The 27134-nt window shown below is 43.0% G+C and overlaps 2 protein-coding genes across 10 annotated transcripts in view; both read left to right on the forward strand.

Annotated features, from left to right (window-relative positions):
• Positions 1-1368: 1368 nt before the first annotated feature.
• LOC139547944 (DCN1-like protein 5) lies at positions 1369-10669 on the forward strand. Of its 8 annotated transcripts, none has more exons than XM_071357161.1 (11): positions 1388-1528; positions 3066-3136; positions 3348-3390; positions 3486-3588; positions 4564-4655; positions 7753-7823; positions 7925-8016; positions 8133-8241; positions 9683-9787; positions 9921-10023; positions 10121-10669. In XM_071357161.1, exons 4-11 carry the CDS (start codon positions 3518-3520, stop codon positions 10177-10179), a joined length of 702 nt encoding a protein of 233 aa, XP_071213262.1. In that variant the 5' UTR covers positions 1388-1528; positions 3066-3136; positions 3348-3390; positions 3486-3517; the 3' UTR covers positions 10180-10669. The 8 variants fall into 8 exon arrangements, with proteins under 8 accessions (XP_071213260.1, XP_071213262.1, XP_071213267.1 ...); XM_071357163.1 differs by lacking the exon at positions 1388-1528 and adding an exon at positions 1530-2215; XM_071357159.1 differs by lacking the exon at positions 3348-3390 and having other exon boundaries at positions 1369-1528; positions 3447-3588.
• Positions 10670-16329: 5660 nt separating this feature from the next.
• The window catches only part of LOC139547945 (calpain-5-like), a 32969-nt gene continuing 22164 nt past the window's right edge, over positions 16330-27134 (forward strand). For both annotated transcript variants that reach the window (XM_071357168.1, XM_071357169.1), the window contains exons 1-2: positions 16330-16717; positions 22792-22954. In XM_071357168.1, the coding sequence (XP_071213269.1) occupies positions 22799-22954 (156 nt within the window). In that variant the 5' untranslated portion in view covers positions 16330-16717; positions 22792-22798. The remainder of the gene's footprint in view (positions 16718-22791; positions 22955-27134) is intronic.

A 27134-nucleotide genomic window follows, 5' to 3' on the forward strand; every position in this document is an offset into this window, starting at 1 on the left:
CCTATAGGCTGTCTCGTCGTTGTCGGTGATCAGGCCTACCACTGTTGTGTCGTCAGCAAACTTAATGATGGTGTTGGAGTCGTGCCTGGCCATGCAGTCGTGGGTGAACAGGGAGTACAGGAGGGGACTGAGCACGCACCCCTGGGTAGCTCCAGTGTTGAGTATCAGCGTGGCAGATGTGTTGCTACCTATCCCCACCACCTGGGGGTGGCCTGTCAGGAAGTCCAGGATCCAGTTGCAGAGGTCCCAGGTTCCTTAGCTTGGTGATGAGCTTTGAGGGTACTATGGTGTTGAACGCTGAGCTGTAGTCAATGAACAGCATTCTCACATAGGTGTTCCTTTTGTCCAGGTGGGAAAGGGCAGTGTGGAGTGCAATAGAGATTGCATCATCTCTGGATCTGTTTTGGCGGTATGCAAATTGGAGTGGGTCTAGGGTTTCTGGGATAATGGTGTTGATGTCAGCCATTACCAGCCTTTCAAAGCACTTCATGGCTACGGACGTGAGTGCTACAGGTTTGTAGTCATTTAGGCAGGTTGCCTTTGTGTTCTTGGGCACAGGGACTATGGTGGTCTGCTTGAAGCATGTTGGTATTACAGACTCAATCACACAAGTGTGAAGGAATGAATAAGAATATGTACATATAAATATATGGATGAGCGATGGCCGAACGGCATAGGCAAGATGCAGTAGATGGTATAGAGTACAGTATATACATATGAGATGGGTAATGTATGGTATGTAAACATTATATAAAGTGGCATTGTTTAAAGTGGCTAGTGATACATTTATTACATCCAATTTGTAATTATTAAGTGGCTAGAGATTTGAGTCAGTATGTTGGCAGCAGCCACTCAATGTTAGTGATGGCTGTTTAACAGTCTGATGGCCTTGAGAAAGAAGCTATTTTTCAGTCTCTCGGTCCCAGTTTTGAATCGTTGTGACATGTGAAATACAAGTGATAGTGTAAACAATGTGTAATAACTACGTACAAAAAATAATGAACGGGTCAAATTATTGTGACGAGCAGTCATATTCAGCTCCTGACTGGTCAACAACCTTATGTAATATACACGTTAAGAATAGTGTTATTTGACGTCTGTTTTGACGTCTGTTTTGACACGCAAAGATACCTCACACTGTAGGGACATGTGGGAAAGAGATAAGCTGAGAAACAGGCAGACCTGAGGTATTCGTCATTTCTGGTAGAGGGAGGAAGGGGGCGTTTTATTTATACATAATCGTTAGTTATTTTATATTTCTTACCAATTTCATGCGTTCGATATTATTTTAATCAAGTACGGTAAAATACATATTCGAATAATTCGACCTGTAATTTGATTTATTTCCATAGCTAGTACGACTCAATCGCGCACCCCTTGAAATCATGTGGTACGTTCAATACCTCTCTGTTGCCCCGGAAGAAAGCAGTTTGCTTTTACCACTTGGAAAGTGATCAGCTCGCGAGGTTGCAACCGTAAAAGTACATGATCTACTCGCATAAAAGAAACACAACTATTGGAATCCAAGGTTTGCATAAAATATTCACATACTTTTAATATCCAAAACGCTGTTGTATACCCCCCCCCCCCCTTGGGTGGATGCACTGACGTAAACCTGTGGCAAATATTTAGCTAGCTACGTTAGCCAACAACGGCTAAATATGTTTTCTGACTTGTTGAGAAATTAAGTTGACAAACGTTAGTATTCCAGCTAATCGTTTCCATTGTTTTGGTCGAATTCGATCGATCTCTTTACCCAGTGTATTCTAGCTAACCTTAGCTAGACATGCTAGTTAAATACAGCCGCCTTGGCTGGTCCCACGTATTCGATTATGTTGGCTTTTAAACGTCATCATGACAGAAATAACCTGCAAACTGGCTAGCTAAAGTAGCTGGCTGTTAGCTACCCGCGTTAGTTGGCTAGGTAGCTAGCTAATCAGCTTACATTTTTAGTTAACTCGAACTAGCTATCTTTCTTGATAACAACAAAAAATCAAAGCCCCAGTCGTGTGTGTATTGGTGTAATCTTTATGCAGATAATTACTTTTGTGGTTAAGATGATTAATCACATGTATAGTCCTGATTCAGCCAGATCAAGATAACAACGTTGTTTGCTTCACTAAGCTAGCTAACTTACTAACGTTAGTAGGTAATTGATTGCCAAATAACGTTGATCCGGTAATTTTACATTTGAAACTCTGCATCGTTGGGAAAGGTTCGTAAACAAGCATTTCGCTGTAAAGTCTACACCTGTTGTATTTGGCTCATGTGATGAATTACATTTTATTTCGAAAAGCAATGCATGTTGTAAGCTACCTGTCTAGTTAGCCTTTGCAATCGCAGTTAAGTTGGCTAGCCGCTAGCTAACGTTAGTACTCTGACAATATTTCGTATGACAGGTCTAGCCTATCTTTTTTAAATTGGATTTGATAACAACCGTTATAACGTACTTTGGCATTGTATTATAGTTAATAGTTTAGACAATATATCTAGCTAGTTACCCAGTGCAGTGGGTTTCTGAATGTTTCGCATCGTTCGGGCATTACGGTGACGCAGTTATTCTGACCAGCGTTGTTTAACGTTAGTTAGCACCTACAACAATAATTGGGGGAAACTCCTGCATGTGTGTCGATGCATATCGTTATTTGTTGTAGTTCTGTGTACGTTAACTGGGTAACTAACGTTAACTATTAGAGTAGCGATCATTGATATGTCTGCTATCTGTACATTAAAGAATCCGGTAGAATGTAACTTTAGATAACTAGACTATCAAAGTAACTTGGATGAAATCTGTCCTCTAGCTCTGATTTGACAATATCCAGTTATTTCACGTTTATCAGCTTCAAACAGAAAGGTCCACAGGTCTCGAGAACCCAAGGGGGGTATACCCATCTACCCAGTGGTGTAGTGGGGGCTGTGCGCAGTATACTCACTTTTTTTCAGTGGGCATTGCCTGGCTTACAACCGCGAAAACCACTTACACAAGACGAAGCTAGCTTGCGAGTATATTAGCTACTATGTCATCTCCCCTCTCCCTCCCACTCTCTCTCTGTCTGTTGCTGTAGGATAGTACACAGTGTTCGTACTGGCTGAGGAGACAGAGCTACAGACGGTATCACAGACACTGGACAGATTTGTAAGTTAACAGACTCATGAGTGAACTATTGGGATAACCCAGTACTGTAGCTAGATAGCTAGTTGAGCCACTGCCAGAGCAGGGGCATTCTGAGAGTTGATTAGCTATGTGATGTGACCATATTGTCTTGTCTTTATATATGCTTTATAATGTTATGGTACTATGTAGTTCATCACCTCAAGTCTCACTGTAAACTGTGTTTTTATTATAGAATCTTATAGATTTGAATGGACAAGGAGACCAGAAATACATAGGTACTTCTCCTATATACTATCTGTAAATAGTATACTGTTTATTGGATGGCTCTCAGCTCGGTGAGCTGACAGACTCAGTGTGTGTGTGGACCCAGCCCAGCTAGTTAACCCGTGTGGAAACTCCGCGATGCCTGTGAAGAAAAAGAGGAAGTCTTCAGGGTCAGATGACCCGGGACTCAGGAAGTGTAAAATCACCTGGTGAGGAACCCTTCCTCACCCACCACCCGTCATCTCTCCTGCTGCTCACCTTTCCTGCTTCTCACCTCTCCTGTTCCTCACGTCTCCTGCTCCTCACCACTTCTCCTATCATCCTTCACTATTGGATGTTTGGTCTTTTTCCTCCACCCCCTACACACACCCCATTTCATGATTCCCACCCCTTAAAAACCTGCTGTATTTAGAGCTGTAGTGGAACTCTGCCTCACCCAACCGTTCTACTGTAGACCTTCCTTCTCCTCACCCATTCCACCGTATGTGTGTGTGTTGCAGCTGCTGCTTGCTGGCTTTGCTCTGTGCAGTGAGCCTTGCTGCTTGACTGGGGAACTCAACACTCAGCACATATTTGTCCCCTTATGCAGCACAGACCTCAGTCAGTCCACAGGAAAGAAGAGGGGGAGGAGTGTGTGTGACACTGAATATCCTAAGAACTCCTCTAATGCATGTGTCTGAGTCTGTTTAGTGACTGTGTTCTATCCTGTGTGGTGTAGTTTCTGACTGTGTTCTATCCTGTGTGTTGTAGTTTCTGACTGTTCTATCCTGTGTGTTGTAGTTTCTGACTGTGTTCTATCCTGTGTGTTGTAGTTTCTGACTGTTCTATCCTGTGTGTTGTAGTTTCTGACTGTGTTCTATCCTGTGTGTTGTAGTTTCTGACTGTGTTCTATCCTGTGTGTTGTAGTTTCTGACTGTGTTCTATCCTGTGTGTTGTAGTTTCTGACTGTGTTCTATCCTGTGTGTTGTAGTTTCTGACTGTTCTATCCTGTGTGTTGTAGTTTCTGACTGTGTTCTATCCTGTGTGTTGTAGTTTCTGACTGTGTTCTAGCCTGTGTGTTGTAGTTTCTGACTTCTATCCTGTGTGGTGTAGTTTCTGACTGTTCTATCCTGTGTGGTGTAGTTTCTGACTGTTCTATCCTGTGTGGTGTAGTTTCTGACTGTGTTCTATCCTGTGTGTTGTAGTTTCTGCAGACCCCAGGCTCCAGGCAGGTTGATCAGCCCAGAGGACCAGTTCTCCAATAAGAGATGTCTGGCCTGGTTCTACGAGTACACAGGTACAGTGCCTTCAGAAAGTAGCCATGCCTAGTTAAAGGTTAAATAAAAATTCCACATTTTATGTTACAGCCTGAATTCAAAATTGATTAACTATATTTTTTTCTCACCCATCTACACACAATACACCATAATGACTAAGTGAAAACATGTTTTTAGAAATATTAGCAAATTTATTGAAAATGAAATATCTCATTTACATAAGTATTCACACCCCTGAGTCAATACATGTTAGACAATCACCTTTGGCAGCGATTACAGCTATGAGCAATGTTCTCTCTCCAAGTAGGCTACTGTTGCTATTTGATCATAATGTAGGCCTATCAGAGTGGTCTACCATAAAAAAAACAATGGAGAAAATGCATCCCATAACATGTTTACATGGAAATAGCTGTTCTATCATTCAGCCTACAGTAGCAGCCAATGTGTGGTGTTCAATGTAGACCTACATTCCATAAAACTTAAATAAAAAAACTTTTAAGGATGGACATTAACCTGTTGATCCGCTTGTCCTTCAGACAAGGAGGTGACTGAAAATGTTGTGGCGTTTGATGCAAGAAACCACTTTATTCCCTTACCATTATTACAGAGAATCAGACAAATTATGCTACCCTCTGCCTATTTGCTACTTAGCTTATTCAAGCCTGTCTCAAAATATGACACTGCCCCTTTAAGACAGAAAAAAAGCTCTTTACCAGACTTGCTTTTCAAAGATGTCTAGAAAAGCACACGTTTTGTGCTCTTACTGGAAGCAACCACTCCCTCACTGCTGACTAGAAATTAGCTAGAACTGGGCTAAAACAGACTTACTAACAATTGTACACATCTGGCTACATGCAGCTCTTGCTTTGATCTCAAAACAAGCGCATCTACTCCCGACCACTTATGCTGTAAACACAGTTCTATATGGCAACGGTCTATTTGCATATAGGGATACTGCAGCTCTGATTGGCTATGGCGCACCGGTCTGTGTAGAGAATGGGCCTGAGTCATGCTTGTCAATGCAATAGAATCCTACTCTGCTCTACCTACAAGAAAATATCTTACATAGTTCGTTTTGTTTCAGTATATTGCGTTGATTCGATCACAATTCGCACAGTAGAGGGAAACGTTGAAATAGTTAACTAAAGGGGAACATTTCAAATCTCGTGCTTCTCTGCGTGGGGGGAGCTGCAAGTCTGCACGCAGGTTAGAGGGAACATTGTCTGTCAATCTTTCTGGTTAAGTCTAAAAGTTTTGCACACCTGGATTGTACAATATTTCAACATTATTTTTTAAATTCTTAAAACTCTGTCAAGTTGGTTGTTAATTATTGCTAAACAGCCATTTTCAAATCTTGCCAAAGATTGAGCCAATTTAAGTGAAAACTAACCAGGCCACTCTGGAACATTCAATTTCGTCTTGGTAAGCAACTCCAGTGTATATTTGGCATTGTGTTTTAGGTTATTGTCCTTCTGAAAGGTGCGTTTTTCTCCCAGAGTCTGTTGGAAAGCAAACTGAACCAGATTTTCCTCTAGGCTTTTGCCTGTGCTTAGCTCTATTCTGTTTCTTTTTATCCTAAAAAAAAACTCCCTAGTCCTTGAAGATGACAAGCAGTACTACATAGAGCCATGACTACATGGAACTCTATTCCACATCAAATAACTGACGCAAGCAGTAAAATTAGATTTGAAAAAAACAATTTAAAAAACACCTTATGGAACAGCGGGGACTGTGAAGCAACACAGACATTGGCACAGACACATGCATACATACACACGATAACATACGCACTATACATACACATGGATTTAGTGCTGTAGATATGTGATAGTGGTGGATTAGGGGCCCGAGGGCACACAGTGTGTTGTGAATGTATTATGTTTTTTTAAATTGTATAAACTGCCTTATTTTTCTGGACCACAGGAAGAGTAGGTGCTGCCTTGGCAGTAGCTAATGGGGATCCATAATAAATACCCATAACATGATGCAGCCACCACCATGCTTAAATATATGAAGACTGGTACTCAGTGATGTGTTGTGTTGGATTTGCACCACACATAATGCTTTGTATTCAGGACATCGTTTATTTCTTTGCCAAATTCTTTGCAGTTTTACTTTTGTGCCTTATTGCAAACAGGATACATGTTTTGAAATATTTTTTATTCTGTACATGCTTCCTTCTTTTTACTTTGTCATTTAGGTTAGTATTGTGGAGTAACTACAATGTTGTTGATCCATCCTCAGTTTTCTCCTATCACAGCCATTAAACTCTAACTGTTTTAAAGTCACCATTGGCCTCATGATGAAATCCCTGAGCGGTTTCCTTCCTCTCCGGCAACTGAGTTGGGAAGGACGCCTGTATCTTTGTAGTGACTGGGTGTATTGATACACCATTCAACGTGTAATTAATAACGTCACCATTCTCAAAAAGGGATATTCAATGTCTGCTTTAGTTTAGTTTTACCCATCTACCAATAGATGCCCTTCTTTGTGAGGCATTGGAAAACGCCCTTGGTCTTTGTGGTTGAATCTGTTTTAAATTTACTGCTCGGCTGAGGGACTTTACAGGTAATTAATTGTTTGTGTGAGGTACAGAGATGAGGTGGTCATTCAAAAGTAATGTTAAACACTATCATTGCACAAAGAGTGAGTCCATGCAATGTATTATGTGACTTATTAAGGATATTTGTACTCCTGAACTTTATTTAGGGTTGCCATAACAAAGGGGTTGAAAAGTTATTGACTCAAGACATTTCAGCTTTTCATTTTTCATAAATTTGTAAAAATGTCTACAAACATAATTCCACTTTGACATTATGGGATATTGTGTGCAGGCCAGTGACACATCTCAATTTCATTGATTTTAAGTACAGCCTGTAACATGACAAAATGTGGGAAAAAGTCAAGGGGTGTGAATACTTTCTGAAGGCACTGTATGTCATGTCATGATGATCATAGATAGAAAAATAAGATGGCCTATTAACTTGGATACACACTCAGAACTCTTTTTAAATTGCAAGGAACTCTGAAGCTGATTATTGGTCACTAAGTATTAAGTATGAGTCATTGATACCATTTTGTGTGTGTGTGTTTTTGTACATGCTTCCTGTGTACCAGGTCCAGATGAGGTGTTGGGTCCAGAGGGGATGGAGAAGTTCTGTGAAGACATTGGGGTGGAACCAGAAAACGTTAGTCTTCCTCATCTTTTCTCTTCATCCATCCATCCATCGTTGATAATTATGATGTATGTTCTCTCTCCCGCCCCGCTCTCCATCGCTCTCTTTTTCAGATAATCATGTTAGTTATAGCCTGGAAACTAGAAGCGCCAAATATGGGATTTTTCACTAAGGAGGAGTGGCTTAAGGGAATGACTCTACTACAGTGAGTAACCTTGATTTACCACATCACATGTCTGTTCCTGACGCTTCTCACTCTGTAGGTGTGACTGGGAAACCGTGTGTGTTAGTGACACTACACCCCCCCCCCCCCTATAATAGGTGTGACTGCATAGAGAGGTTACAGGGGAAACTGGACTACCTGCGCAATCATCTCAATGACACGATCATCTTTAAAAACATCTACAGATACGCCTTCGACTTTGCCAGGGTGAGTCCTCGATCACAGGTTCACAGCCAGGTAATGGTTTGACCTCCTGAGAAGAGAGGAGAGGGTCTGGTTGCATTTGGAAAGTATTCAGACTTCTTAACTTTTTCCACATTTTGTTACGTTACAGCCTTATTTTAAAATTGATTAAATAGTCCCCCCTTCTCATCAATATACACACAATACCCTATAAAGACAAAGAAAAAAAACAGGATTTTAGAAATGTTTGCAAATGTATAAAAACTGGAATCACATTTACATAAGTACTTTGATGGTCCTGAGTGCTCTAGAGCAGGTTTTCATCAAGGATCTCTGTACTTTGCCCCGTTCATCTTTCCCTCGATGCTGACTAGTCTCCCAGTCCCTGCCGCTGAACAACATCCCCACAGCATGATGCTGCTGCCACCACCATGCTTCACCGTAGGGATGGTGGCAGGTTTCCTCCAGATGTGACGCTTGGCATTCAGGCCAAAGAGTAAAATCTTGGTTTCATCAGACCAGAGAATCTTGTTTATCATGGTCTGAGAGTCCTTTAGGTGCCCTTTGGGAAACTCCAAGTGGGCTGTTATGTTCCTGTTACTGAGGACTGGCTTCCCTCTGGCCACTACCATAAAGGCCTAATTGGTGGAGTGCTGCAGAGATGGTTGTCCTTCTGGAAGGTTCTCCCATCTCCACAGAGGAACTCTGGAACTATGTCAGAGTGACCATCGGGTTCTTGGTCACCTACCTGACCAAGGCCCTTCTCCCCCGGGTTGCTCAGTTTGGCCAGGCGGCCAGTCCTGGGGTCTGAGTCTCTTCACGGGGGGCTCTGGGTGTTCAGGGGGCTGGCAGTGGCAGCAGTCATGATGGTGTTGCAGCCAGCTCTAGGAAGAGTCTTGGTGGTTCCTAACTTCTTCCATTTAATAATGATGGAGGCCACTGGGGACCTTCAATTCTGCAGACATTTTTTGGTACCCTTCCCCAGATCTGTGCCTCTACACAATCCTGTCTCGGAGCTCTACGGACAATTCCTTCTACCTCATGGCTTGGTTTTTGCTCTCTTGTAGAGCCTTTCCAAATCATGTCCAATCAATTGAATTTACCACAGGTGGACTCCAATCAAGTTGTAAAAACATCAACGATGATCAATGGAAACAGGATGCACCTGAGCTCAATTTCAAAACTCATAGCAAAGGGCTAAATACTTATTATGTAAGTAAGGTATTTCTGTTTTTTATTTTTAATACATTTGCAAAAAATTCAAAAAACTGTTTTCCCTTTGTCATTATGGGGTATTGTGTGTAGATTGATGAGGAAAAAACGTAATTTAATCAAAAGGCTGTAAGTAACAAAATGTGGAAACGGTCAAGGTCTGAATACTTTCCGAATGCATACATTACCTCTTCCTCTTTATCATCTCCCTTACCCCTCCCTCTGACTCTCTGTTTTCTCCTCCCTCCCCCAGGATAAGGACCAGAGGAGTCTGGACATGGACACAGCTAAGTCCATGCTAGCATTGCTACTGGGGAGAACATGGCCACTCTTCCCTGTCTTCAACCAGTTTCTGGAGGTAACACACACCCTATGCTTAACACAAATGTGTGGTTCCTGCAATGACTCGCTCCTAATGTCGATCTCCTTTCTCCTCCCCCTATCACCGCTCCTCTACCGTCTCTTCCTCTATTTTCTCTCCTCCCCTGCAGCAGTCCAAGTACAAGGTGATGAATAAGGACCAGTGGTTTAACGTCTTAGAGTTCAGTCGTACAGTCAGCACAGACCTCAGTAACTATGACGAGGATGGAGCCTGTGAGTACGTACACACACACACTAAATCATACAAAAACACACCAAAAACACACACACACACAGTCCCTCTCACACTAACACTACTCTCTCTCTGTAGGGCCGGTGTTATTGGATGAGTTTGTGGAGTGGCAGAAAGCTCGGCTGGCAGCGTTATAGCTGAGGACACACTCGCCAAACCGCAGAAGAGGAGAAAGAGGGAGCAGGAGGAAAGAGAGAAGCACACATGAAGATGTTCTCCCTCCGTTTGAAATATACAGAAACGGCACACACACTATACAGAGATGACACACACACACCTTCCATGGACTGTGCGCGCACACACACCCATACGGTGTCACGGAGCGCAGATACACTTCCAGTGACGGCCTCTGTGCTTAGTGGGCCAAACAGTGAAGTCCTCTCTCTGAAGATACATTTTCAGTGTTCATTTAAACAAGTTCAACAAGAAGAAAACAAACAAAAAGCTAAACGAAAAGGGGAACTATTTTTCATATATATTGCATCTGTGGCCACTGTTCTCTAGCCATTGTTAAGCTCGACTGGGGAATTTTTCGGTTTCCTTGAACATTTTTTCCCTTCATTTTTGAGTCTTACCTTGTTTATAGTATGTTTTCAGAACAGGAATAAAGAATGGAATTCAACCAAATATACTGGGCTGTGATTGGTACGACCAAATGAATCTTGTTTACCAGACACTTGCGTGATGCTCATAGGGTCTGGTGGATCAACATGGCCTTCGTTAAAGGTCCAATGCAGACGTTTTTATATCGATATCAAATATTTTCTTGTTAACAATTAAATACCTTTAATGTGATTGTTTTAAATTAAAATGCTCAAAAAGAAACAGAACTTTCTCAAGCAAGAATTTTGCTAGGTCTGTCTGGAAGTGAGTGGGGAGAAGAGAACTATGTTATTGGCAGAGAGGTTTGGAACTCTTTCTTATTGGTCCATTAACAAATGTATTGCCTGGTGATGTCACCAGACAGGCCAAAACTCCATCCCAACAAAACAGGTGGTCTTTTCGAACAGCTCTTGCACTAAAAGTACATTATCAGAATGTTCACAGTATTTCTCCAGCCTCAGTATGGAAATATACACAGTGTAGAAAGCATTAGGAAAACTGTCCTAATATTGAGTTGCACACCCTTTTGCCCTCAGAACAGTCTCAATTTGTCAGGCATGGACTCTACAAGGTGTTGAAAGCATTCCAAAGGTATTGCTGGCTCATGTTAACTCCAATGTTTCCCACAGTTGTGTCAAGTTGGCTGGATGACCTTTGGGAGGTGGACCCATTCTTGATGCACACGGGAAACTGTTGAGCGTGGAAAAACACTCAGTGTCTATAAAACACAGGGAAATCACGTTTTTTTTAAACTGCCCTGGGCCTTTAACCCAATAGAAAGAAGACGAAAAAGTCCAGAGCCAATAGCCATCTGCTTTATATTTAATCAATCACTTCCCTCTGAACACTTCCTCACATATTGTGTACCTCTAATTTGGAGCCCTGTCTTGCAGTCGTGTGATTCGCTAAGCTCAAATAATGATGAAATAAATAATATTTTTTTGTTCACTCCTACATAGGCCAGACTATAGATGTTATTCCAGGCTTATTAGAGCTTTGCACAATTGTAACCTGGGGACAAGGTTAGAACCATATACACTGGGACTAACAACACAATCATCCAAAGTTAACATTTTTACAAAATATTAATGGAATCTGCTGGATTTGATGACAAGTTAGAATCTTACATTTGTCTGGGAATTTGTGATTGAGTAAATGTTTTACAATGGAGTGAAATGGCAAGGCACTATCTGTTAAAGTTGTCTAGTAAGAAACTCATTTTTGTTTTCTGTTCCAAACCATTTTGGTACGGTGTGTCTGTATGCCCTATTGAACATGACCCTGATCTTTCTGCTTAGGGGCTGCATCTATCAAGACTAGGAGGGCTGATCTAGAAACAGTTTTGCCTTTTAATTCGTAATGATTAAGATTTATATGAACCGGTCAGGATGGGATAATTTATCAGCAGCCATACTGAGACGCTTTATGAATACAGGCCCAGATCTTGTATGTCACATCTCCAGTTGAAAGACTGGTTTCTCCTGGCCCTATCCCTTTCGTCTGGGTCTGAGTCCTGGGGGTCGGAGTCTCTACCCGGGGGGCTCTGGGTGTCGAGGGGGCCGGCGCTGGCAGCAGCCATGATGGTGTTGAGCCTGGTGAGGAACAGCGAGCACTGCTTGGCCCAGGTGGTGGGGGATAAGTACTGTTCTCTTCATGACATTTGCTCCTGAAGCTTCTGAGTTTTGGCCGGTGAAGATGGGCTGACTTTATCCATGATAATGCTTGTCGTCGAGGCAGAGTTATCCTCATCCTCTTGTTCCACATCCTGCCGGAATGCCACGCTGACTGTTTCACCATGGTTACGACGTCCCTGTCCGAGCGACCGGACCCAATTCACACACCTTAGGAGTGCTGGTAAAATGTATCTGTATTTAATGTTGATGATGTTTAAATGGGAAGTTCACTCTGAAAGCAGTCTATGGGCCAAGAGAAACTAATGCATGGTTCAGTTTTATTTAAACAACCACTACAAGTTTCAGATAACCATGATTTAGTTTCTCCTGGCCTATATTCTACTTTCAGGATGAGGAAACATTAACATGAAGTAATATTTAATATAGGTAGATAAAATCATGCACCTGTCCAGTAGACTCCTGCTTAGAGCTCCAGAGCTGAACCCCACCAGGAACGTCACCACTACTGATGCCGTCACCGCCGCCGCAAACACACCGTCAGAAACCATGGCAACATCCCTCTCCATGACCACCCAGAACACTCCTGACCACACGCCTGGGTTCGACCACACGGTCCTGTCGACTGCTGGCAGTCCTGAGGGAGGTAAAGAGTGAATGCATGTGTGAGTCCCAAATGGCACCCTATTATATAGTGCACTACTGTAAACACAACATAACACAACATGGATGCCTTACAACAGTACTTACAGCAGGTAGGATGAGTGTAGTTTGTCCTCCGGTCAGTAGGAGGCAGTAGTACAGGCTGCTGTTGTGAGCACAGGCAATGTGGATCCGCAGGCTACCATCTCGTTGCGTAGTAACCACATCTTTCTGGTTGGCATGAAGACTGCTGTTCAGGACCTGACTGAATGGGGTCTGCCAGTACTGGACCACTTCTACACACACACCAGTATAACAGGGGTATGGGGACATTCCAAAAAGGTAGTATTTTTTGTGTGTGTTATCTCACCTGCATGTGTTGTGTTCATGCAGGGCAGTGTGAGGCTCCTCCCTTTGTGAACTCTGACCCTGGAGGTGTAGTTTAGGGTTAGACTGACCACGCCCATACAGAGTGCTGAGCCAATCAGCAGATATTCTCCCCATCCCCACCACTCTACACACACACAGAGTAAGGAAAATGTTTCCCAGAGGACCCATGTTGAGTAACATGTTTTTATATTCCACAGAGAAATAATAAAGCAATCAACCAATCAATAAATTAACCAATCAAGTATCTGACATGCGTTCTCTTGGCATACTCCTTCATTAAAACACACAGGGTGAATAAGTAATAGCCTTGTGGGAAATTGTTCCTCATCACAATATCATTATGACTTACTGTGTAGTTTGTTCTAAGTGTATCTCCTTAAACAACTAACCGTCTTCATTTAACCTAACACGTTAGATGTTTCATGTCCATCTCTCCCGTTGTCTGATGTGAATGTTGTCTTTCTTCAGTTCAGTAAAGTGCAGTTTCTCACATTACTTTTCATATGTCCGGTGACTCCAGTCCCTTAGTGTTAAACATTAATGACACGGCGCGACAGACAGACACTTCGGCACCTCGGTCACGGCCACTGGCTCTACACGGCAGTACTTTACGCTGCTGTCCTTTTACCCGGTGGCCACAGGTGGGAGCTGCAGTACTGTAAATAGCAGAGACGTGAAAAACGTGTTGTTTCTAAGCAAACTGTTACCGTATGCCGATTAAATAAATAAAATTGTATTGGTCACATACACATGGCAGATGTTACTGCGAGTGTAGTGAAATTGCTTGTGCTTCTAGTTCCCGACAGTGCAGCAATATCTAACAAGTAATCTAAAAATTCCACAACAACTACCCAATACACACAAATCTAAATAAAGGGATGGAATAAGGATATGTACATATAAATATATGGAGGGGCCATGATCGACCGGCATAGACGAGATGCAATAGATGGTATAAAATACAGTATATACATCTGGGATGAGTAGCGCAAGATATGTAAACATCATTATTAAAGTGGCATTAATAAAGTGACTAGTGATCCATCTGTTAGTGGCCAATGATTTCAAGTCTGTATGTAGGCAGCAGCCTCTGTGTTAGTGATGTCTGTTTAACAGTCTTGAGATAGAAGCTATTTTTCAGTCTCTCGGTCCCAGCTTTGATGCACCTGTATTGACCTCGCCTTCTGGATGGTAGCGGGGTGAACAGGCAGTGGCTCGGGTGGTTGTTGGCCTTGATGATCTTTTTTGCCTTTCTGTGACATCGGGTGCTGTAGGTGTCCTGGAGGGTAGGTAGTTTGCCCCAGGTGATGCGTTGTGCAGACTGCACCACCCTCTGGAGAGTCCTGTGGTCGTGGGCGGTGCAGTTGCCATACCAGGCGGTGATACAGCCCGACAGGATGCTCTCAATTGTGCATCTGTAGAAGTTTGTGAGGGTTTTAGGTGACAAGCCAAATTTCTTCAGCCTCCTGAGGTTGAAGAGGCGCTGTTGCGCCTTCTTCAACACACTGTGTGTGTGGGTAGACCATTTCAGTTTGTCTGTGATGTGTGCGCCGAAGGAACTTAAACTTTCCACCTTCTCCACTACGGTCCCGTCGATGTGGATAGGGGGGTGCTCCCTCTGCTGTTTCCTGAAGTCCACGATCATCTCCTTTGTTTTGTTGACGTTGAGTGTGAGGTTGTTTTCCTGACACCACACTCCGAGTGCCCTCACCTCCACCCTATAGGCTGTCTCGTTGTTGTTAAGCCTACTACTGTTGTGTCATCTGCAAACTTGATGATCGAGTTGGAGGCGTGCATGGCCACGCAGTCATGGGTGAACAGGGAGTACAGGAGGGGGCTGAGCACGCACCCTTTTGGGGCCCCAGTGTTGAGGATTAGCGAAGTGAAGACGTTGTTTCCTACCTTCACCACCCGGGGGCGGCCTGTCAGGAAGTTCAGGACCCAATCGCACAAGGTGGGTTTTAGACCCAGGGCCTCAAGCTTAATGATGAGCTTGGAGGGTACTATGGTGTTGAATGGTGAGCTGTAGTCAAAGAACAGCATTCTTACATAGGTATTCCTCTTGTTCAGATGGGATAGGGAAGTATGATGGCGATTGCATCGTCTGTGGACCTATTGGGGCGGTATGCAAATTGCAGTGGGTCTAGAGTGACAGGTAAGGTGGAGGTGATATGATCCTTGACTTGTCCCTCAAAGCACTTCATGATGACAGAAGTGAGTGCTACGGGGAAATAGCCATTCAGTTCAGTTACCTTTGCCTTCTTGGGTACGGGAACAATGGTGGCCATCTTGAAGCATGTGGGGACAGTAGAATGGGATAGGGAAAGTGTTACATTGTTTCCAGACTGGCAAATTGATTGATCTGCTGCATACTAGCTGCAATTTGATTTGTTCACACAGGCAACCCAATTCTTTAATTGTTTCTACTAATTGTTCTTTTGACCGATCACATCAGATCTTTTCACATTAGAGCTTTGTCAGATCTGATTGGCCAAGAGACCAATTAGTGAAAAAGATCAGAATTGGGCTGCCTGTGTGAACGCAGCCCAAACGCATGCCACTGTGCCATCAGGCATACATCTTCGAAAACATTGTACACCAACATTATATCTTTCTTTGTGAGTTTTGAAATGAATTAGACCTAATTCTGTAGAAAAATAAAATATTGAGTTGCAAAGTTGCTTTAGTTACAATCCTTTATGAAGAGTGAGGTGAGGAGTTTTGCCCAGAATCTAAAGATAATTATAAACTGGATGGTTCAGCCCTGAATGCTGAATGGGTGACAACCGTGACTAATCAGACCATATACAGTTTATTTTTATGATCTAATTACGTTGGTAACCAGTTTAAATAGCAATAAGGCACCTGGAGGGTTTGTGATATATGGCCAATATACCAAGGCTAAGGGCTGTGTCCAGGCACTCCGTGTCGCAAGTAAGAACAGCCCATGGTATATTGGCCATATACCACACCCCCTCGTGCCTTATTGCTTAAACATCACACTTTTGTTAATGACAAGGCAGAAATAGACTACTGTTTGGAAATTAGCCGAAATAGGCACTTTCCAAAAGAGACGTGGAAGCAGTAGGCTCCAATTAATATTTTCAACAGCTTTGATTCAACCTGATCATGTCATTGGAGCAGTAGGTCTAGTCGACACTAAAATAGACCACATGTTTCTGATCAACATGGTCAGGGAACAGGAGTAGCCAGAGCTCAGCTCCCACGGTAAGACTCAGCCCTCCCCTGTGTGTGAGAGAGCGAGTGAGAAAGAGACAGCAAGCGAGCCCTAAGGAGCTCGTGCATCAGAAGAGCAGCCTCCGGGAGAGAACAGGGGGTCTCACCGACTGATGCCCCAGTAGTACCGGAGAGAAACGTATACGTCACCGAGGGAGTCAACTCTTCCAAGGTAAACTAGCCCAAATTAAATCAGCCAGTCGGTTTTTCGGAAATGTATGACGATGAATTTAAATTTATTTAAACTTTTGTAGAGCATAGCCTACAGCAATTATGCATATGTTTGTCTCTTGTGTGAATGTATTTAAACTTTTCTAGAGCATACGATTTTACCAACTGCTAGCCAAGTGAAATTATATTCCACGATGTAGACCTACTTCACATCAACGGAGTTGTGCGAAGACGAGAGTGAAGACGCGAGTGGGCGGACTGGAGTTTGGAAGTTACATAATTATTTTTTTTAAATAATAAACGACCTATTTCAACACCCCCAAAAATAGCCCACATGTACACAGGACAAAAGCATTATTAAAAAATGTTTTATGAAAAAATGAATTGTATGTGATGTCGAAGCCCACACTAGATGTAGCGCAACTCCGTTGATGTGAAGTACAGTACATCGTGGAGTTGAGTTTTACTTGGCTACCAACTGCTGTGTCTTCAGCAAGTATAAAACACGTTTTGACGTTAGTTCAGTTCAATAGTCTACTATCTACTTGTGGGTGTGGTTGATATGCTTAGCTTACTCGCTGGAGAGCAGAATATACACGTTCTTTCCCCCAGCAGCTGCAGTCTGTAAAATGTGTTTAGACTTACTGAGCAGAGCTACTACCTTTGCCCCAGGCTGTGGAGGTCTGTTATGAATCCTGACTTTCTCTCTCCATCCCCACCTCGTTTCTCCTCAGTAGAAGTTCTAAAGCCTGATGAGTCATGTAGGACTCAACTATTCAGTGCAGTCCTATACTCTTGAGTATGGTAAATGGGGACTAAACTGTGAACAAAGAGACACGGTTGTAGTATAGTTTGTCTCTGCCATTTCAGTCTGTACCATGTCTTTCGGTGTTATGCCTGAAGAAACCCTCACACCATGCCAGTCACACCCTCCGCTAACATTGGGTTGGTGTTGTGGTTAGAGTAGCTAGCAGATTGTTACAGACTAATGTGACACTCGCTCCATTATTTTTTATTTATTTAACTAGGCAAGTCAGTTAAGAACAAATTCTTATTTACAATGATGGCCTGGCGGGGATGGGTGTTGGGATTAAAAATGAATAAAATAAAAACATAGGACAAAACACACATCACGACTAGAGAGACAACACTACATAAAGAGAGACCTAAGACAACAACATAGCATGGCAGCAACACATGACAACACAGCATGGTAGCAACACAACATGACAACAACATGGTAGCAACACAACATGGCAGCAGCACATGGTAGCAGCACAAAACAGGGTACAAACATTATTGGGCACAGACAACATCACAAAGGGCAAGAAGGTAGAGACAACAATACAGCCTTGACCTCCTGAGTGGCACAGAGGTCACTACAGACGCTGGTTCGATTCCAGGTTGCATCAAAACCAGACGTGATTGGGAGTCCCATAGGGCAGCCCACAATTGGCCCAGTGTCGTACAGGTTAGGCCGTCATTGTAAATAAGAATTTGTTCTTAACTGACTTGCCTAGTTAAATTAAATAAATAAAAGTGTGCAAAGCTGTCATCAAGGCAAATATATTTTGATTTGTTTAACACTTTTGGTTACTACATGATTCCATGTGTTAATTCATAGTTTTGTTGTCTTCACTATTATTCTACAATGTAGAAAATAGTCAAAATAAAGAAAAACCCTTGAATGAGTATGTGTCCAAACTTTTGACTGATACTGTAAGTACTTTACACCACTGCCTAAAGGACTCTCAGACCATGATAAACAAGATTCTCTGGTCTGATGAAACCAAGATTGAACTCTTTGGCCTGAATGCCAAGCGTCATGTCTGGAGGAAACCTGGCACCATCCCTACGGTGAAGCATGGTGGTGGCAGCATCATACTGTGGAGATGTTTTTCAGCGGCAGGGACTGGGAGACTAGTCAGGATCAAGGGAAAGATGAATGGAGTAAAGTACAGAGAGATCCTTGATGAAAACCTGCTCCAGAGCGCTCAGGACCTCAGACTGGGGCAAAGGTTCACCTTCCAACAGGACAATGACCCTAATCACAGCCAAGACAAACACAGGAGTGGCTTCAGGACAATCTCTGAATGTCCTTGAGTGGCTCAGCCAGAGCCCGGACTCGAACCCGATCGCACATCTCTGGAGAAACCTGAAATTAGCTGTGCAGCGACGCTCCCCGTCCAACCTGACAGAGCTTGAGAGGACCTGCAGAGAAGAATGTGAGAAACTCACCAAATACAGGTGTGCCAAGCTTGTAGCCTCATACCCAAGAAGACTTGAGGCTGTAATCTCTGTCAAAGGTGTTTCAACAAAGTACTTGGTAAAGGGTCTGAATACATTTACATTTAAGTCATTTAGCAGACGCTCTTATCCAGAGCGACTTACAAATTGGAAAGATCATACATATTCATCCTGGTCCCCCCGTGGGGAATGAACCCACAACCCTGGCGTTGCAAACGCCATGCTCTACCAACTGAGCCACACGGGACCACATATATTAGAGGGGAAATAATAGCACATGCGTCCAAAAAGAAGAGAGGAGGGGCTGAAGCAGTAAAAAGATTAGAAACAGAGCTATGTGTCTTGGAAAGGGATTTGACAAGACATTTCACAGATAGCACATTTCAAACTTCAAAATTAAAATTTCAGTTGCAAGAAATGTATAACAAAAAGGCAGAATATGCACCCAAAAAACGGAATATGCACCCAGTTTTTATGAGGCAGGTGATAAGACAGGCAGGCTACTAGAAACACAACTAAAAATGCAGAACACTTCTAAAGTAATTCCAGAAATTAAGAAGGGCAATAAGATTGTGACCTCATCCAAATATATGTTTTTATGAAGATTTATATACATCCTCCTGTTCAGCGAGCCCCATAGATATGGATAGTTTCTTGTCTGGTATAGAATTACCTAGGTAATCAGATAGCCAGGTAGAAGACCTGGACTATACTATAACAGAAGAAGAAGTTAGAGCCACCATTTTGTCTATGAACGCAGGGAAATCACCTGGTCTGGATGGCCTTTCTGTAGAATATTATTTACATTTACATTTACATTTAAGTCATTTAGCAGACGCTCTTATCCAGAGCGACTTACAAATTGGTGCATTCACCTTATGATATCCAGTGGAACAACCACTTTACAATAGTGCATCTAACTCTTTTAAGGGGGGGGGGTTAGAAGGATTACTTTATCCTATCCTAGGTATTCCTTAGAGGTGGGGTTTCAGGTGTCTCCGGAAGGTGGTGATTGACTCCGCTGACCTGGCGTCGTGAGGGAGTTTGTTCCACCATTGGGGTGCCAGAGCAGCGAACAGTTTTGACTGGGCTGAGCGGGAACTGTACTTCCTCAGAGGTAGGGAGGCGAGCAGGCCAGAGGTGGATGAACGCAGTGCCCTTGTTTGGGTGTAGGGCCTGATCAGAGCCTGAAGGTACGGAGGTGCCGTTCCCCTCACAGCTCCGTAGGCAAGCACCATGGTCTTGTAGCGGATGCGAGCTTCAACTGGAAGCCAGTGGAGAGAGCGGAGGAGCGGGGTGACGTGAGAGAACTTGGGAAAGTTGAACACCAGACGGGCTGCGGCGTTCTGGATGAGTTGTAGAATACTTATGTAGATGTGATATTTCACTTTTAAAAAACAACAACAATTATAAACCTGTTTTTGTTTTGTCATTATCGGGTATTGGGTGTAGATTGAGGGGGGAAAACAACAACAATTGAATACATTTTGAATAAGGCTGTAATAAAATGTTATGTCAAGGGGTCTGAATACTTTCCAAATGCTCTGTACAAAGAGTGAGAGAGAACGAAGGGTAGTATGGAGAAGGAAAGAAAGGAAAGTGAGACAGAATTAAAACAAACGAGATGAAGTGTACGTGAAAGAGAATGAGAGCGATAGAGATGAATATGGAGGGGACCTCTGTAGTAGTAGGGATTTTGACATGTGGAGATGACAATGTTTCCTGTCAGGACAGAACCCAATTGTCCCCTTCCTAGACAGAAACCACAGCTAGGCTGGCCACATTCCATTCATACCTCTAGTCCCCTTCCCTAGTTCCTACTCCCTCAGATCTGCAAGGAATATATAGTTGTAGGTAGTACCGTGACAGCTCCATCTAGACCTCCAGTAGACTAAGTCCAACCAGTAGCGGTGGTTGACTGAACTGCATATAGTATTCCTGTAGGGAATGAATGAATTACATTTTATTTTTGTGTCAAATTACCAGTTGGCAAACCCATTGCTTATGGCATTAATTGACACAGAAACAAACTTTTTACAATAATTGACTGTGATAATTCAGTGATAATTCTTCTTCCGGTGGTCTCTGCAGTGTGCATCACATAAAAAGTTAAAAAAAAATAACAATACAATTCTATACATAATAATAATTAAGGTTATCCAAACAAGTAGTGTATACTGAACAAAAATATAAACCCAACATGCAACATTTTCAAAGATTTTACTGAATGTGGAGGTCCTGGTCAGGCATAGTTACACGTATTCTACGGTTGTGATGCCGGTTGGAGGTACTGCCAAATTCTCTAAAACTATGTTTGAGGCCGCTTATGGTAGAGAAATGAACATAAGATTCTCTGGCAACAGCTCTGCTGGACATTCCTGCAGTCAGCATGCCAATTGCAAGCTCCCTTAAACTTGAGACATCTGTTGCATTGTGTTGTGTGACAAAGCTGCACCTGTTTAATGATCATGCTGTTTAATCAGCTTCTTGATATTCCACACCTGTCAGGTGGATGGATTATCTTGGCAACTGAGAAATGCTCACTTAGAGGGATGTAAACAAATTTTATTTCAGCTCATGAAACATGGGACCAACACTTTACATGTTGCGTTTATATTTTTGTTCAGTGTAGTTAGTACTTCTAGCTGTTGTGAACCGACCACTCCCTTCACCCCTCTCCTTGTCTATGGTAAACTCTGTGTGTGTGTTCTGTCTCTAACAGGGTTGTCAAACACTAACATGATTACACTGCCTGGCTATATCCCATAAGCATTTCCATGACTACAAGAGAGTCCTGCTGACTGTCTGACCAGTGAACAGCAGCAATTTGTGTGTTTAGCAGACAGACTCAATGGTAAAAAACTTCAGACTGTAAAGTTGGAGCTGGTTACTCCCAGTGATCCATTGGTAAACTAGGAGTGTCTATTGTGTGTATGTGTCACGTGACTGGAGTCTTATGTTGTTATGGTGTGACGTGCTGTGTGTGTTGAAAAAGAGGATATCATTGAACAACGGTTGTTATTTTTCTCTACTTTCAATGGGAGGAGTCAGTGTAGAATGTAGATAATGGGTCTCTGTCACTCTCACACACACATACACACACACACACATACACCCTTCTCTTGTTTGCCCTCTTCTGGGCATAAATCTGATAGACTCCCCACCAGAAAAATGTGGCCTTTAAGCTACGGTAACTACCATTCACAGGCTGCTGAGAGGAGGACGGCTCATAATAATGGCCTGAACGGAGCGAATGAAATGGCACCAAACACATGGAAACCATGTTTAATTTATTTGATAACATTCTCCTACAGCCATGACCATGAGCCCGTCCTCCCCAATTAAGGTGCCACCAACCTCCTGTGCTACCATTACCAATATCAGTTTTTTTTCTGGATCAAAAGTGGCTTAGGTGGTCGGCGTGGCAATGGGCGCGCGGGCCCCCATCTTGGCGCTGTAATTTTGTCATGGAGCTGAGAGAAAATGTTGCAGTTTGAAGCTAATATCCAGCCATTCTTTGCATTTTCCCATGACTAATTCAGCGTTCTTTTGTTCAAACATAATAGCCAAATCAATACTGCTAAATTCATTGTTTTTAATTCTCCCTGATTATCTTGCTTTTATGTAGGTCCGTTATAATTTCTACATGCTTTGTCTGGTATTAGTCGTTTAAGTTTACACAGTGTTTTTCCTTCCCGAAAATATAATTGTTTACACTGTTTGGAATTGTTTGTCTGTAACTGTGTGTGTTCCAGGGAGATGGTTGTGTCGTATGAGAACCAGTGTTTTGCTGTTGTGTGTGTGACAGTGTATGTGTGTGTGTTCCAGCAGGGTGATGGTGGTGCCATTTGAAGGCCAGGGCTACTCCTCCCTGCGTAAGCAGTGCCAGCAGCGTCGGGTCCTGTTTGAAGACTCTGTGTTTCCGGCTACGGACCAGTCTCTGTTCTACAAGACCAACAGCATAGGAACCATCACCTGGAAGAGACCTAAGGTACCACACACTGACGGGAGGGTGGTGTGTGTGTGGGGTGTGTGTGTGGGGGGGAGTTAAAGGGCAATTCCGCCACTTTTCAACCTCATATTCCTCCTCTTCAGCACCAAACCAGTGTCACATGATGTGAAACCAGTGTGTTTCTATGATCTGTGGGTAAACAGAGAAGATCTGTCACCACAGGGTAGGATTAACAGTCAAAAACAGTGATGTTCAAAACAAAGAGTTTCTAACCAGAGGGAGGGTATTTTCTTGTTCCCCACATCACCGCGATTCTCATAGTGTTTGAAAATCACAGTTTTGAAGAGTCCATGTTATCGCAGAAATGGCCTCAACCGCACGATTGCCCGGCCATCCCGTCTACAGTGAGCGGTTCATTATTTTATTTGTATGGTAATTCTATTTTCATGACTGTCTTCATCCATAACTGTCGGTTACACGGTTATACAGTAATTGTGCCTGCCCTAGAGTTAAGGTGTTTGAATAAGTATCCGACTGAGAGTTTGTTTATCATCTCACGGATTTTCAGATAGTGGGGGGGTATAAGAAAGAAAATGGGTCAGAGAAGGAATAGAGGATGGAATGGAAGAAATGTTCCTCTCTATGAGCCCTTCAACCGGTGTGTGGGCACATTAATATCAGGTGACCAGTAGGACAGGTACTAGTTAATATCAGGTGACCAGTAGGAGAGGTACTAGTTAATATCAGGTGACCAGTAGGAGAGGTACTAGTTAATATCAGGTGACCAGTAGGAGAGGTACTAGTTAATATCAGGTGACCAGTAGGACAGGTACTAGTTAATATCAGGTGACCAGTAGGAGAGGTACTAGTTAATATCAGGTGACCAGTAGGACAGGTACTAGTTAATATCAGGTGACCAGTAGGAGAGGTACTAGTTAATATCAGGTGACCAGTAGGACAGGTACTAGTTAATATCAGGTGACCAGTAGGAGAGGTACTAGTTAATATCAGGTGACCAGTAGGACAGGTACTAGTTAATATCAGGTGACCAGTAGGAGAGGTACTAGTTAATATCAGGTGACCAGTAGGACAGGTACTAGTTAATATCAGGTGACCAGTAGGACAGGTACTAGTTAATATCAGGTGACCAGTAGGACAGGTACTAGTTAATATCAGGTGACCAGTAGGAGAGGTACTAGTTAATATCAGGTGACCAGTAGGACAGGTACTAGTTAATATCAGGTGACCAGTAGGAGAGGTACTAGTTAATATCAGGTGACCAGTAGGAGAGGTACTAGTTAATATCAGGTGACCAGTAGGACAGGTACTAGTTAATATCAGGTGACCAGTAGGAGAGGTACTAGTTAATATCAGGTGACCAGTAGGACAGGTACTAGTTAATATCAGGTGACCAGTAGGACAGGTACTAGTTAATATCAGGTGACCAGTAGGAGAGGTACTAGTTAATATCAGGTGACCAGTAGGACAGGTACTAGTTAATATCAGGTGACCAGTAGGACAGGTACTAGTTAATATCAGGTGACCAGTAGGACATGTACTAGTTAATATCAGGTGACCAGTAGGACAGGTACTAGTTAAGTTAATATCAGGTGACCAGTAGGACAGGTACTAGTTAATATCAGGTGACCAGTAGGACAGGTACTAGTTAATATCAGGTGACCAGTAGGAGAGGTACTAGTTAATATCAGGTGACCAGTAGGAGAGGTACTAGTTAATATCAGGTGACCAGTAGGAGAGGTTCTAGTTAATATCAGGTGACCAGTAGGAGAGGTACTAGTTAATATCAGGTGACCAGTAGGAGAGGTACTAGTTAATATCAGGTGACCAGTATGTTATCACTGCTGATAGATGGAAACACTATTGCAACACACACACACACATCCTGGTTGCGCAGCACTGAGCTAACGCAGCATTGACGGTCTGAACACAGGAGAAGGGAGCGAGAGAGAGAGAGAGAGCAGTCCGTCCAGTGGGAGAGTGATAAAACAAACAGCAACACTCTGGTGACTACCTACAGTACCTTCTGTCTGTTCTGCTTCACATCCGTGTGTGTCTACTGTTCAGATATTCATCTGTTACAGTACAAGCCGCTCCCATGATATGTTCTACTTTCTTTATACTCTGCTATTATTCTACAGCTATGGTTACAGTATAATTGTCCAGGTAAGGGAGGGTGTAACAGCAGGACTGGTTGGACCAGTAAATAAAGCCGTGGTGTAAAGGTATTACTCATAGATAATATATCTATTGTATTCCTGTTTTTCCTCCAGCCTTGCTCCAACACAGCAGCTGATCAAGCCCAAGGCAAGAGGTTACTTCTCACCCAGTGAGATTCCTCAGGAGGGCCCCCTGGCTCAGAGAAAGCGCGGGTAGGGTGTGGCGGTGTGTGGTTAGAGCAGCGAACCATGGAAAGGGTTGAGAAAAGAGCCACCCTACAGTGTGTTAGACTTACTGATCTACTTTGGGAGTGTACCAGAGGTTTTTATCCCCAATGTCTTTCACAAGACCTCTGATCCCCCTGTGAACCTCTAGTTATAGTAGTGTCTAGTACAGTCCCAAAGAGTAGCTTGGTGTGGTCAGGCCTGCTTCTCTTCTTCCTCCTCCTGGTCCTGCTCCACGGCCTACATCACCACCCCAGCCTGGTACTGTCCTCCTAGGGCTGGGCAGTGTACCGTATTTTACGATATACCGGTATTGATGCACGGATGGGTTTGGGTTTTTACTAGACCTTCTATAACGGTATTTGAATGTTTGGTTTGTTAAATGTGATACGCCTGGTGTACCGTCCATTTTTATGGTTTACTTTGCTACTTGAGTCATATCTCTCCGCTCTCTTCTCTCTCTCTCCATGCCACTTTCCACACAGACCTAGCCCCGCCCCCTGTCACTCAAGGAGCACATTTCTTGTTCCTCAACCAGGAGACACTTGCGTTCAGTCTGCATGGTCAATGCAGCACATGCAACAATGTTGATGACAACGATGATGTTTTCACTTTGCTTCTTATTATAGATCAACTAGCGTTCTATAATTACACTATTAGTTTGTGTGTCTTACATCTGCCAACAGCTAGTTTGCGTTTTCTTAGCAAGTTGGGCCTAAATCTTGTTAGCCGCTAATGCAAATCACTAGCTAGCCAATAAATACTGTACTGAGTCAGAGCAAACGTAATTAGCTATACAGCCTGATAATACCAGTGATGGTGTAGACCTAATCAGCATGTATCTTCTAAATCAAAGAGGAATACGCAAAGCAAGAATTCTAGCTACATGAAGTAGCTAAGAGAAAACATTCAATGTAGCTAAAGATTATAGGGTCCCCTAGGAAACACTTATCAACACTTTGGCTCCTAGCCTGTCACACTAATAACAACACCTTCCTGGCATTTTCATTTGTTTTCATGTCAAACAACACTGTATTCAAAGTTCCCACTATTATATTCTAACTATAGAATTAGAATAATCATTATTTCCATGATTCCAACAGTTCACCCAAGTGTTTTGCTGTAAATCGCAAGTCAATTCGCAATTGCAACATTCGGTAAAAAATAAGGTCTAGATTGTTTGCCCATATCGTGCAGCCCTGCGTCGCAGTGTGGAAATGATCTCAAATGAGTGCCGGAAATGGATGAAAATGCAGAAAATGATTCTTGATTCAATTGAACAGTATAAAACAATCAGAATGGAGAAAGACTCGTTGAAATCACTTAGAATATATGTTGCCACCTTAGGATCACTCACTACTCATAAAGCACCATAGGATCACTCACTACTCATAAAGCAAATGTACAACTTTTATTATTCAAAAACATCAAATACAGTCCAAAAAATAAATACTGTTATATGATATTTTGGCCATATCGCCCTGCCCTATGTCCTACCACACGTTGCCTAGAGAGGCTGCTCTCTGCTGGGGCTGAGGGATGGAGCGGGCGGAAAAGGGACTTAATGATCTGTGGTTCTAGAGGTCCCAAGTGTCACCTATGTTCCCATTTGGGCCCTGGTCGTAGTTTGCGCAGTATATAGGGTGCAAGTTGAGACGCACCAGACTGTTGGGAAACGCTCCCTCCACCCCAGCCTGCCATTAGTGGTCAGCTCAGAGAGAGCAGCACAGCCACATAAAACAGTCTCTGAGTGCCATTAATTAACAAGGATAGAGTGATGGATGGATGGACGGAGGAGAGGAAGAGATCTTTATCAC

This window comes from Salvelinus alpinus, chromosome 21, assembly GCF_045679555.1.
Source record: "Salvelinus alpinus chromosome 21, SLU_Salpinus.1, whole genome shotgun sequence".
NCBI classification, from domain to species: Eukaryota; Metazoa; Chordata; class Actinopteri; order Salmoniformes; family Salmonidae; genus Salvelinus; species Salvelinus alpinus.